This window comes from Homalodisca vitripennis, chromosome 3 (assembly GCF_021130785.1).
Source record: "Homalodisca vitripennis isolate AUS2020 chromosome 3, UT_GWSS_2.1, whole genome shotgun sequence".
NCBI lineage: Eukaryota > Metazoa > Arthropoda > Insecta > Hemiptera > Cicadellidae > Homalodisca > Homalodisca vitripennis.
Window position 1 is genome coordinate 171497732 of NC_060209.1, and position 14747 is coordinate 171512478.

The 14747-nt window shown below is 34.5% G+C and overlaps 1 protein-coding gene across 1 annotated transcript; it reads right to left on the reverse strand.

Moving 5' to 3' along the window:
- Window positions 1–1550: 1550 nt before the first annotated feature.
- LOC124357773 (40S ribosomal protein S3-A-like) lies at window positions 1551–13961 on the reverse strand. The gene is made up of 4 exons (XM_046809815.1): window positions 13804–13961; window positions 10435–10754; window positions 5239–5426; window positions 1551–1771 (listed from the first exon to the last, which is right to left on the reverse strand). Exons 1-4 carry the CDS (start codon window positions 13831–13833, stop codon window positions 1581–1583), a joined length of 729 nt encoding a protein of 242 aa, XP_046665771.1. The 5' UTR covers window positions 13834–13961; the 3' UTR covers window positions 1551–1580.
- Window positions 13962–14747: the final 786 nt, after the last annotated feature.

A 14747-nucleotide genomic window follows, 5' to 3' on the forward strand; every position in this document is an offset into this window, starting at 1 on the left:
AACTTGGCTGCTTAACAATTAGTGTGAGAATACACTATAATTATCTTGATATATTAATTTCTTTTTTCTCCAACTGTTTAAACCGCTAGGAACCCGAAAGTTTCAGAAATACTCATTAAAGAGACATGTTGTACCACTTGAACAAAAATTGAACTCTTATGTTGTCCAATAAATTGTGGTCATCACAAGTAATTATTTTAAACAGCAATTTAAGAATTTTTGTATGCAATAAAGTATTTGTGAAATTGCAACAGCTTTCTATAACATTTTATTGAAAAATATTGCATTCTGACTTAAATTTGTTTGCAAATGGTAAAATGTGCCTTTTTAATTAATGTTGACGTAAGTTTTTGAAACTTTCAGTGCTCCTTGCAGCCAAATATACAGGTTATAAAAATAGCCCTGTATGGGCTTGAGAATTCCTGAAAGATTACAGGTAAAGCAATAAAACTTGGTACATCATTACTGCACCTATAAAGCTACTTTTTGAAGTAACTTAACATTTTTTGGTCATGTCAGGAGGATGGCCCGCAAGGAGTCATATGGAAATCCTAAATGAGAGCATAGGTCGAGTAGTACATAAAATTAAAGGTCTTTATTAGTAGAATTACACTGGTTTCAAGTTAGCTATGCTTACGTAAAATTTGTTTAAACTCCTTGTAGACCATCCTCCATTGTATTTGAAAAGACCTTAAAACTATTTAAGTCCAGTATTCATTTACTAAGATTAACTTGAGCCAAGACAAGAATTTTACATCATCTAGAATAGGACATACATTGTAAATATTTCAAATTTGTAACCAGCTTAATATTTAATGAGTGCACCTTTTCAAATCAGATTTGTGGCACTGTACTGTAATAATAGAGAACTTTAATTTTATGTACTATTCGACTTGTGCTCTAATTTAAGATTTCATTCTGATTCCTTGTGGGCCAACCCCCATGACATGACAAAAACAATTGTAGTTACTTCAAAAAGTAGATTTATAGGTGCAGCAATGATGTAACAAGTTTCATTGCTTTACCTGTAATTGTTTGGGAATTATATTTTACACCCTGTATAAAAATATCACCAATAATAAAAAGGTCTTAGAATTGCATGTCAAACACAAATCCGCAGTAAAAATCTAATTGTAAATTGAAATTGTGTCAGTAAGGAAATTTCAAAGTTGACAGTCATATTGGAAAATGATGACATAATTTTAAAATTGCAACTACGTTTTTAATAAGCATAAAAAATAAGATAAAGTTTGTAAAATTAATACTTCCTGAGATCTCAATGGTAGCCATTTATTTCCTCTACTCTACTGAAATTAGTTTTCTTTCTTCACTTAACTTGTGCTTAATTTTAACAGAAAACAAAAAAATTATTCAGCCTCCTTTTTTTTACAATGTTAATTCAATATTTCAGCTTATTTAGCTCAAAACAGGTGATGATTTAAAAACGAGGTAGCTCGGGCATGTCAGTTGTGCACAATACTGGTAATGCACGATATATCTCCAGTGTGGCAGTTAAATGGGTTAAATGGGGTTTAATTATACCAAAGAAGTGAGACATACAAAAGAAAGATACTTTTTATTTAAGCTACAATAGCAGCAGGCACCACAGTATCAGGTTTTGCTGATGCTTTGTGATCACTTGTGGGAATGGTAGGCAGTGTTTCTTCTTTAGGCTCAACCACAAAGATGTTATCAGGAAGGGGCTTCTTTGGACCAATCTTGCCATCAGGGTCAAAAGGCAACATAATCTTCACCTTGATACCCAATACCCCTGGAAACAAAATACATCACATATTTAAATATATTATTTTAATTATAAATTAAATCTGAAACATTTCGATGTAAGAGGGCTATTCTAAAACAAACCACCATTCATTTACAGTACTGGTAGTAATGGTGGCAGCATGCCCTCTTACAAACTGGTGCATGAGGCAGACCCATCCGCATCTAGCCATAGCAGTTAAAGGGTTGTACGAGCATTCATTAATTTTTTATGTATGTGCAGAATGTGTGCTGTGATTGAGTTTCCCGCTAAATGTGAAGTGTGTGCTGTAATTAGATTTTACATAGCAAAACAACATTCAGCGGCAATTATTCATAGGAAACTTTGTGCTGTTTATGGGTGAAGTGAGTGGGTTTGTTGATGAACAAACATTTACGAAGAAAGGAGTGACACAGTGATGAACTCAGTGGTGAGTGATGAACTTGTTGACAAGATCAACGAAGTTAGGGAATATCGATGTTTTACAATCTCTAAGCATCGAAATAAAAAAAATCCAGAACTAGTTTGTTTATGGTAACCATAGAAATGTTAGGTAATCATAAGTACTATGTACCTAAAGGTCTTTCTGAAGGTCACAAAGCACAGCGAATGGCATCTGATTTGTAGATGTTATGATAATGAGAGTAAGCTATTCGTTCACAAGATTATGATTATAAATGAGCCACTTTGAAAGCGACCTCCATGAAGGTTTCTTGCGTAAAGGGGGAAGGAGGAGCAGGAGCTTGACCACGCCTGCCGCCACCCCCCCTTTCACTGCTCGATCTATTTCCTTTACAAGACACAAGTGGGAACCGAGTGATTTGCTTCCCTGTATTGGTGTTATTGGAGAATCACATTATGTTTTGTTATTCTCGTTGTTAAGGAATAACGAATATTATTTATGTTAAGAATAGTGCATTGCATCTATTTTATATGTTAGTATAATAAATTAAGAAGTATTTTAACAAATGTTTATTGTTAACAGCTGTTATTATTATTGGGTTTGTAAACCAGCTGTTATGTAACTCTTTGTTCAGTACACGGTTTGAATAAAGTCAATGATTTTCTGTAGTACAAGCACTTGTGTCCATGTTATGTTTCCCGTTTTCCAAATATAGTGTCAATTTCAACAATTTTTAGTGTTTTATTTATCATATTGTGGTATTTATTTATCGATGCCTTTTTAACACAAATTATTACATTACAATGCTGATTTGGCTTTAATTCGACAAACTATGGCAACACCAAAAAAGTGCAGTTGTACTTCTGGCAGGCCTCTGAAGGGACAGGCTCGGGAAATAGTGTACAACTGACTGAATATTTAAAAGAAATGTCGGTTGAAAATAACTTAGAGTATACCCTGGCTGATGAAGCCAACAGGACCACTGGAGTTGGTCCAATGCTCATCAAACAGATTATAAGATAAGGAAAACAGACACTTGAAACTCGTGATGGGCTTTCCTTTTCAACTCCTATGGGAAAAATAGGAGAAAAAGAAAAAAATTGATGACTTTACAAGAACTTGTAAACATGGAAAAATTTACTACATGTATACAGTAAAAAAAGTGTTTCCTACATTGGCAAAAATAAAGAAAGAATTATAGGAGGCTGAAATTTTAAAATGCGGAAAAACACTTTTAAGAAAAACTATGTACAATCTTGGATTTTGTTGGAAAAAATGTCAAACCAATCGCAAAATACTGATCGAGAGGTCTGAAATTGTTGCCTGGCGTATTAAATACCTGAGACAAATTTAAAAGTACAGAGAAGAAGGCAAATGTATTGTTTATAACGATGAACTTACATTAATGGTAATCATGCTGGAACAGCCCACAGGAGATTGGAATAGCAGTGCCTGTAGGTAAGGGGGATAGGATTGTCATTGTTCATGGCACCACGAGGCACGTTTGGTACTGGTAAAAAGTTGGTACCAAACCTAACAGCCAACAGCATTGTAGTGATGGACAATGCAAAGTATCAGTGTGTTAAAGAGAACAGGAAAACAAGCAGCAGCACTTTAAAGAAAGAGATTCAGAATTGGTTGTTATGGAATAATATTGCATTTGGAGTCAACGACCAAAGCTGAATATCGTAAATGCATTGCTATTACTGATTGCCTTTAGGTAGATTAGTCTGTAAAGTGGTTCCATCTATCGGCAACATACTTAACTTCCATGTTTGTGCTCGCATTCACTTGTAATCTGATTTTACCACCAGATCGCAGTTGACACCCGGTAGAAGCCACCGACTCAAGGTCGCATCGCTTTGCTGTCAGAATATGCCACCACATTAGTGATGGGAGAATCGAATACAGAATCGAATAGTATTCGAATACAGCCAGAGTATTCACATATTCGAATACATCAAAATGGATTCGAATACTTTTGAAATGAATACAATTTCTTTGGAAGAATTGAATTCAAACCTGGAGTATTCGTTTATTCTGACAAATAGTATTCAAATAAAATATCCAAGAGCTGTATTCGTATTCATATGAGGTTTAAAATGAATACATATGTGGAGACTTTGAAATGAATAATTTAGGGGAGATTTATAATTTTAAAAAATAATTACAAATTTTAATACTAAAAAAAAAGTATAATTAATTGTATAATTATTAAATTTAAAAATAAATATTATATCATATATATATATATATATATATAATAACTGAGTTACAGTTCTAAGCAATAAAAACAAATATGAATATTTATTTTATATAGTTGTGTAAAAACAAAATATTATTGAGGTTTTCTTTCTTCAGTCTATTTCTACGGTAATTAGTGACAGGACCTGCTGTGGAAAATAGTCTTTCAGACGGAACTGAAGTAGCAGGTAAACAAAGATATTTCTTCTGAAGTTCGTATATCATGGCTATGACTTGTTTATACGAAGCACCAAAAGCCAAAGTATTCGAATACAGTGATGAATTCGTGACAAACAAGTAAGACAGGTCTAGACCTGTCTGTTAGAAACGCTCAGCTGAGCAAAAGTATTCGAATACAGGGGTGAATTCGAATTCACTGTATTCGATTCTTTAAAGTATTCGATTCTCCCATCACTACACCACATTATACTAGCCATTCCTTGTATACTACATACTGTGGCCATATTTATCTTGTGAGAGTGACATATTTGTTAAACAACCATCTAGTTTGTTACTGTTGTCCAAATAGCAGACAATACTGATGAGACTGCCATAGTGAGGAAATAGGACATTTGATTTTGAAAAAGTACTGAAATATTGACTTGTAGAACACATAGTCCTTTTTTATTAAGCTCTCAAATGTAAATAAACATTTTTTAAGAGATTTAAAAGATTTTAATTATTTACTCCTTTTGGTTTTTTTTTTTTTATTTCATCCATTAGGCTACTCATCTTAGACTATCAAAGGAAGACGTCATATGACGTCCATACTCCTTAAAGGGTTAAAATACCACTTTATGGTTAAAATAATAAAATGTGTCATACAAACCTTGTCTGAGCAGTACATGTCTAGTGGCAGTATCCACGTACTCTCTACAAGGCTCTCCACTGTGGATCATCAGGCCATCCACGAACTTCATAGACTTGGCCCTCTGACCTCTCAGCTTGCCAGACACCACGACCTCGCAGCCCTTGGCTCTGCTCTCCATGATGAACCGCAGAACACCATAGCAAGCCCTGGCAAACATTTATAATATTATATATATATATACACACAAACTTCATAGACTTGGCCCTCTGGCCTCTCAGCTTGCCAGACACCACGATCGCGCAGCCCTTGGCTCTGCTCTACATGATGAACCGCAGGACGCCATATCAAGCCCTGGCAAACATTGTAATATTATACATTCACACCCAAAATACATTCTGTAATATACACAAAATGATTGTTGTAATGTGTTACATGAGCCAAAAGTAACATTATTAATATTACAATTTAACCACTTACTCAACTCAAGTGACAATAATGCTCACTAAGCAGACCAAACTCCTTACCATTGAGCCCAATTATTTTTCTCCCCGTGGCATTGATAAAAATGTTATACATAAAGTCTGAAAAACAATTTTCCTATTGGAGTTTAAGGCAGACATCTTCAACAATCACAATAATGAGTTCATCAGTGTCACGTGAGAGTGCTGACATCCAACAGGAAAGCATTCATACCTGGACGATGACACTGATGTCAGTTCTGCTTAGCAAATTTTGACATCCTTAACCCATTGCGGATCGTATTGATTTGGTGCGCGGGCACGAATTAATTTATGGTCAGCGGCCTATCTACTACTTGTTATTACACAATATAAATAGATCATCATAAATATGTTACTAATAATACCAAAGTTCACCTTTACGAGTGCTCATAACTTATAACTTGCACTTCAATATCACAAATCACAGATCGTCTTATTAAAAGTTTTTTATAAGTAGTAATCACTGATTACTGTAGTCCCTATAATTAAAAACATTTAAGAGCCCTGTATGTTATGTCCGCTAGAAAAACATTTTTTCATTGGACAGACATCATTTAACACTTTCACTGCCGCCTCCTAATTTTTGACAACTTTCTTACACTGCCGCCCATTTTTAACGATTTTTAAATATATATAATTTTTTAACTAATTATAAGAAAACCATAGGACTTACATTTTTTTAAAGCTAAGTTCTTCCTCTTTCTACACAGATGCTTCATGCATAAATATTTTTCAAACAGAAAGTCTTGGTTGAAAACTTAAAACATAACGTTTTTGTAAAAAATAAAAAGTTGACCAAAAAACATCACCATGTACTAGTCTGTAGCATAATATATTTTTTATTATTTTTTTCTGTATTTAGAATTGTCATTACTAACACTATAGCTACAACATGTTTACAATTAAAATTTACTTATGCTGAATATTATTTTTTTTAGTGTGGAAAGTCTTGAAACATGGTTCTTTGCACATGGCAATTTTGCACTCGCTACACTGATATGAAGTGTCTCTTCTTGCAGCCTTGCCTGATTGTTTTTTAGTTATCAAAGAGCATACCTTGCACCTTTTTTGAGCTCTTTTCTTTCCTTCAGGCACTGGAATCTTTTCTAAGAAATGCTTCCCAGTTTGTAGTCTGCTTAGATGCCTACCGTTAGTATTTGGTGGAACATCTTCTTGAACAACCATCTCCCCACATAATTTTTTCATGAATTGTGTCATGGTAATTTTTTTTCTATTTACTTTATTGTAAATAATGTTACAATTAACTAGGCACATGAGTATTACATGAAAGAAAAGCTTTCTCCACCATTTTTATTGATTTATGATCAAAAGCTCCGTATGACATGCGCTGGTCAGACAAGTCGACACCATACTTGTTCTTGTTGTAGCCTACAACACAGGCTGTGGCTTGGTCATTTCTTTGCCTGTTTTGTTTGTGTAGGTTACCATTTCAGCTCTGTGTCTGGTGCTGAGCATATGGACATCTTTTTTTGTCCCTCCAACATATGGCTACAGAGGTTTCCATCCCTACGGACACACAACTGAGCACCTTTCTCTAATCGGGGTTTTTTTTCAGTTCTTGTGGCAGCCCAATTCTGTTTGGCATTACAGTTCCTACAATACCTGTATTTTAGCTGTTCTAATGCTGTAGCTAAAGTTGGACTTGTGTAATACCTATCTGTATAGAGTGTACGCCCTTCGCCAGCAAGATTACCCAGTAAGTTTATTACAATCTGTGTAACAACATTGCTTTGCCCACAATAAAAACCTGAAAATTCCAAATATATGCCAGAGGTACTCTCAGACACCATATATAATTTTATTCCATACTTGCTAGGCTTTTGGGGGCATGTACTGTTTGAAAACAAAGTCTTCTCCTCTGAACTTGCACATCCCCTCATCAATTGTTACATTTTCCCCTGGGCGGTAAGTTTCCTTGAAACGTTCAGCAACGTGATCAATCAGTGGGCCTAACTTTGTATAAGGGGTCATAACCGGGTTCTCCTTTTTTAGGCTGGACTGAGCTGTCACTCAAATGAAGGTTAGAGAGAATCAAAAGAAATCTGTTCCTTCCATAATATTAGGGCAATAATTGCACCGAGACAACAGGATCAGTGCTCCAGTGATCTTGGATCTGTGGTCTGCTGCTGAAGCTCATATGTATAATTATTGCTAGAAAACTTCTTTACTTCTAGTAGACTAACACTCTTCCACTCCAGACATCCTACAAGAAGGTGAAAGTGCCTGTTTTGCCCTCAATTGTCTTATTTTTTGAGAGGCGTATAGATTTGTTTGATGTTTCAATAGGGTTATTATATCATTGTCATGAAATGAGAAAATGTGTCACTTACTGAACATCCTTCTTCCAGAACTGTACCTGTCTGCAGTTTACCTTGCCCAACAAACACAGGAATGTTTGGAGTCACATCATTGTCAGTCCAGTTATATGTATTTGTAGGTCTAGCCTGAGTTCTTCGAACAGTTGGCCTAGCTGTACTGTGCCCCAATGGCCCTTCCACGGATGGCTCTAGGCCTAGGGCTTTCTTCCATGGCTTCATCTTCAGAGCCTACAATAAACAAACTAAATTACTCTACAATAGGCCCAGGACTATTATAAAGGATTGCAAAATAAACTTTATTGACAAAGGAAAACAAAATAGCCTACACTATCAAACAAATTTGTTGCAGTAGGCTATATTAGCCTAAAAGATTGTCTGCACTGCCTAACAAAACCATATCTACTTACTAGATTCATGATGAAGTATATTTTCATGACTACTAGTTTCAATTGTACTTGGTCTATTGGGAGTGTCTGATAGGCCTAGCCCACTTGTTCCAGGAACATCATCAAAATCTTCATCAGAAGCTGAAAATAAACAATAAACTGTAAAATTCTGTAATAAACCAATTATTTACAAAACACAAGAATAAATGTTTTTATTACTAATTTGCTTATATTTGTTATTTGAGTAAAAATTACAATGTCAACAAACTTACTTGCATCTCCAAGAAGTCCATCAGTAGTAAAATCGGGATCATTATCTGTGTCATCTTGGAATAAATCATCACTTTCACTGTCACTTGAACATCTGAGTAAACTCTTCTAGAACTTGATTGTCTTCAATACTGTTACGATTCATTGTATTTACTCACAAAAACAATCATAAACAAACGTAAATAGCAAGCAAAACAATAACGACGCAGACGACGAACTACGGTAGCAGAACGACAACAAATAGCCGACGCCCCCGACGCGAAGCGGTAATCAAACCAAACCACTTTTTTTCCGATGTTACAGATGACTGCCAACAACATTTCATAGATTATAATACATAGAGTAAGAAACAAAAACATCGAATTAGCGAATGACTATCAATGCCGAATTTCATAGTCGTTTAAATGAGTTTTTATTACTGTAAAAGTCGGCGCCGTCAAATGACGTTGTCGGCAGTCTATAGAACTCCTTGCGCGACGTCAAATTACGTTGTCGGCAGTGAAAGTGTTAATAGAAAACCATCAATACCTAAGTTAATTAATTAAACATTATTATAAGATATTATTATAAGATTTCCTCCATTTACAACAAAAAACCGTAACCATGTACTCACTTGTAACCATATGATCTGAGCTTGATTAATTTGTGTAATATCTGAAGGGTGGTTTTTCTTTTTACACCATTAATGCAGGGTTATTGAAGCCCGCCATTTATTCATGGCCAGGGGCATTTCTGATCGGTAATGCCCTTAGCCGTGCGGGCTTCGGTAGCACCTTCAGCATGAACAAAGAAGAAAAACCTTCAACAGTACCTAAACTGAATCTCAGATCACGTGAAGCACTCATAAAGGTTAACTTTAGCTTTATCTATTTGTAATACATAGGTTAACTTTAGCTTTGTCTATTTCTAATACATATGTATAAATTTATCTACTTATATCGCATAACAAATAGTAGATAGGAGCAGTGTGGTCTCCGTATAGTACCAAATTACCCAGAAGTGTAAATAGATGGTAACTATATGTCAACAAATATAGGATGCAACAGTTACAAACTGTTAAGGTCAGTCACTTCATTGAGAGACATAAAATTCATCTTGTTAAATTTAGAAGTTTTATGTAGGTAATGACCAGCAACCACTTGAAATTGGTAGTTGCTGTTGTACGTCTGAGACCTTAAAATTTGTTTATTTAAATTACAAATATCTGAAGACACCATCTTTGTATCAGGTTTTTGAATCGAAAAATGAGTGGAATGTATCAGTTTGTTGCAAATGGAGTATTTAAGGCGGAACTCACAAAATAATGACAAAAGTAGCGTCAACTATATTTACTTCGTGACTTCCAACAAGTTAACCTGTTTTTTTGCATGAATTATTTAAAATTATTTTAAAGTACAGTTCAAGTCATATCTAATGAGAATTACAATACAACACAATATTTCTTTATTTTTGAAGTTGCACACACTGTAGTGAAAGGTACAATGTCACAAACACAATGTAGTCCACTGTATATGAGCTTACATTAATATGTAGATAATTTCTACTGACAAACTTCTTTGTTTCCTGACACATAAATGGACTAAAACTTAATATAAGAGGCTACTTAAACAAATGGAGTTGTAAGGCTGAGAAATGTTGGCATCACAGACTTAGACAAGAAGGCGTATTAACATAACATTTAAAACTGGCATTAACATTATTATTGTCATTAACACTTACCTTCGGACTGCAAGTCCACCAATCAACTTGTAACGCAAAGATTCAGCCTGAGCTATGGCACAGAGTCCTCTAGTCGCCACTTTCTCAGCATATAGTTCAACAGAATCAGGGGGGAAGCCAAATCTCTTTTGGACAACAGACGTCAACTCCCTGATACGTCTCCCTTTCTCACCCAACACATTCTGTGTTCGGGTGGCCATGATGATGATCTCAGTTTTGGTGGGAGTGACTCGCACCTCCACCCCGGAGTAACCATCTTCGGCAAGTTCTCGAGTTAGAAACTCGTTGAGTTCCGCTTTAAATACTCCATCTGCAACAAACTGATACATTCCACTCATTTTTCAATTCAAAAACCTGATACAAAGATGGTGGCTTCATATTTTTGTAGTTTAAATAAACAATTTTAAGTTCTCAAAAGTACAACTTCAAAGTTTAAAAACTGAATTTTATTTTTATGTCTCTCAATGCAGTGACTGACCTTAAAAGTTTGTAACTGTTGACTCCTATATTTATTGACATATACTTGCCATCTATTTACACTTCAGCGTATTTTGGTACTATACACTGCCACTCTGTCCATATCTACTACTTATCACACAATAAAAGTAGGTTAGATTAGGTTATTATAATTAATAGCAGATAGGAACAGAGTAGTTTCCAGATAATACCAAATTACCTTATTATTGTATTTGAGTATTTCTTGTTTAATTTTTATTCGATAAACTATCACAATAAAAATGTTTACTTTCACAACAGCGGTATCAACATTTAACTCTCCCAGAATGTGATCGCGGACTGTGTTAGAGGATGTGATCGTGACATTGAGATATGAATCTGGGGTATCAGTAGTCACAATCATGATGGGTAGACATTGTTTACATTGACATCATTAGAACTACACAAGATGAATTGTCTAAGACAAAAAGTACAAAGAGAAGGATAAGTGTATAGCAAAATCATTAGTGAGCTATCTGCATATACACCAAGTCAGGATAGCTGTGTGATCTAAGGCACTACTCTCATACGCAGGTTTTGGTCTTGGTATCACAGGTTTGATTCCCGAACCTGATGTTAAGGATTCTTGCAGGCTGGTGTACCTTTGAGAGTCACTAGTCTGGGGTAAAGCTTGTGGGAGGGCTCACTTTAAATTAACCGTGGTTGACTTGGTTGGAAGTTGATGAGATTGATCAGTGTATTCCAGTATAACAGACCCAAAACATCTGTTATGCATCTTTTGTCCTTAGTGTTAAAAAGAAAAAACACTCGATTAATTTATGTTATTTTATGTTTTGCAAGGCATTTATTATTAAATTATGACCATAATGATAACTTTTAATAGTTAAAATATATCATAATAATATCAAAGAATGAAAAGGATTGTGCTAAAACTACCACAACAAACGGTAGTATTATAAAATGAAGTGATTGTCAATTATAATATGAATAAGTGTGTATATTTCCTTCAAGTTCACTAAATGGTATACAAAATGGTTATTTGAGACAAGAGTTATTGGGCGTTTTGGAGAGGAAATGTAAAGTTTTAAAAAAGAACAAATCTGCAACAGTTATTACATTTTCAAGAAGCAAACAATACACAATTAATACAAGTAAGACAAATAAATTATTTTTAATGTGATACCTTTATTTATTTTAAAGTAAAAATGGTAAATCTTAAGCTCAGCGACTACCGCTCCAATCGCCGTAATTTTTTGCATACTAACACAGGTTAACGTAATTTCACTGAAAAAAAAAAAAAATAGTCCCGATTATCGCTAACATATAAAAACCAGTTTTTCGGCAGTAAAATGTTGGCAATACAAAACACATAAATAACGAGATTTTCGACTATCAAACTAAAAACAATGGCCGACCATGGTAGTTTTGATGAGTTTACAATAGTCACGTGACAAACAGGAAAGTTTCCGATTGGCCGGGCGGGTCACGTGACCTATAGGACAGCTTCGATTGACCGCCAGACGTAAACAAACAAACCCACATGGACAAGGAATAATTAGTGAAGTTATTGACATGGCGTGCGATGGTTCTTGTCACACGCTAAAAAGACCCTAGCTTGCGTATTCAAAACTCAGATCACGTGATGCTTGCCCGCTGCGCAGCGCTGCTTGCTCTTTTAGAAAAAAAATTAACTCGAGCTTGCAAAGTCAAGCCCAGATCACGCCATGACTGCTTACACACACAAAACTCAGACAGAACTAACGCAGGTTTCATTACAAGCAAAAGGTAACCGGCACGCGTTTATCACTGATAAGATAAGACGAGTTTATACTAGAAGTAGTACCTGGACTACTGCCCTACGAACTAATAATACCAAAAAAACGAATAAATGCGATGTCAGTCAGGTTTTTTTAATTATATTTTTTCCGACATTTTTTTGGGGGGGGGGAGTAAACGGCTACGGCGATAATCGGGATTATTTTTTTCTGTGAAATTACGTTAACCTGTGTTAGTATGCAAAAAATCACGGCGATTGGAGCGGTAGTCGCTGAGCTTAAGATTTACCGTAAAAATATATAATATTAAGATGGTTTAATTAGTAAACATGAAAGCTATAATCTTAATTCAGGAACTGGTGACGACTGCTGCAGTGACGGTCTATCATTCTCAACAACTGGCGACAGTCGCCGCAGTGACGGTCAAACATCGCAGTGAAAAAGCCACTTTATAAAGTATCTATAATGTTTTTTGACGAAAGTAATGGTAGCATTCGATAGCAGATAAATAAATGTATCGATTAGTAAGAAGATCGGTACTTTTCGATCTTTGATACAAGTCGGAAAGACGAAGAATATCATATTTAGTTATCATTCTTGTTATATCTTTGCTGTTGTTATGTATTGGTTAGTTTTTTATTTACGTTTCTTGTTGCAAATATGTAATATTATTTAATCAAGTGGTATAAATGCTTTGAAATATATTTTCCTTGCACGGGAGTGATGTAGTAAAACAATTAGTGTTTTGTTTTCAAATAACTAAGTTACATAATCTATGTAGGCCTAGGTTAGTTGTGTCAAGTTTGTATTTTAGCAAGTTTTATTAATTTATATGTTGAATTTTACCAACATTATTTGCATTTGAAATGGATAGGAACTATTTAGATCAATCTAGTGATATGCGAGTTGTTAGAAAGTGAACCAGTAAATAAATAAATTTTATTTTCTCAAATGAAATATTTATAAATCCAGTTAAAAAGTGATAAACCATATTTGAACCACTAACCAAGTACTGATTTTAATCCATGTTCATCCATTCATTTCCCGAACTATTCCTGTAAATACAATACACAAATTAAAAATAAGGACTTAATAAATCAAATAAACCATTATAACATAGTAAATAAGCTCAAATTACCTTTCTTTTCTTTGAAATAGCTGTAGTCATTTTTACTAACTTACAACATAAACAGTTTCGTTGGATGTAAAGGATAACAGGAAAGAGAGGTTAGGCTAGGCGGTCAACCAAACAGGTGGACAAGAAGTCGGAAATGACCACCGACGAACAAAATAAATGGTGGGAAGTTATTCCTTTTTTTAAGCTAAACAGCACTGCGTATTACTGTTAGTACTTGCAACAAATATCATAAAAACAATACCACGGATTAGTTCGAATATGTACCCTAAAATCGAAAGAGTTAATAGTCTATGGAAACCACTTAACCATATAGAGCATAAAGGAGAACATACAGTAATAATTATTGCAACAATAATAAACCAATACGCAATAACCAGCGCAAATATTGAAAGCTATATTATTCAAGCAAACTGTAAAATATTTAATCGAAGCTCGTTAATTGCAGTTGCAGAAAAAATTAAATAGTTTAATCGTTTACACAATTTATATGCTAAGGAATAAATGGATTAATTATTTATGAGATACATCATTTGATATATATGTGATAATTATATTTGATAATTAATTTTATTGTTAAATATTTAAGAATCTGAATAGGAATTAGCCTACTTATTTGTGGCTAAAGAAACAGGCGAGACTAATTTTGTTCTCTTGTAAGAATCGGCTTTAGCTATACGTCTTTAGAATTTAACTGACTTGTTTTCGTAATTAGTATGACATCATGGATTGAATATAAGATTTTAGGTTTGATAGTTGTGACTTCATTCAGGGGTTCAACAGAGGAGGCCTATACAAATGCAAGTTAAAATGTAGTAATATAATATGAATACACGAAAGCGCTTGTATCAGATCTGCTCAATTATAATCTTTACTTAAGTTTAGTTTAAGAACTGTTTTACAATTTATCATAATTCCATTTCAGCCGTACAAAATATTCTCGCAGC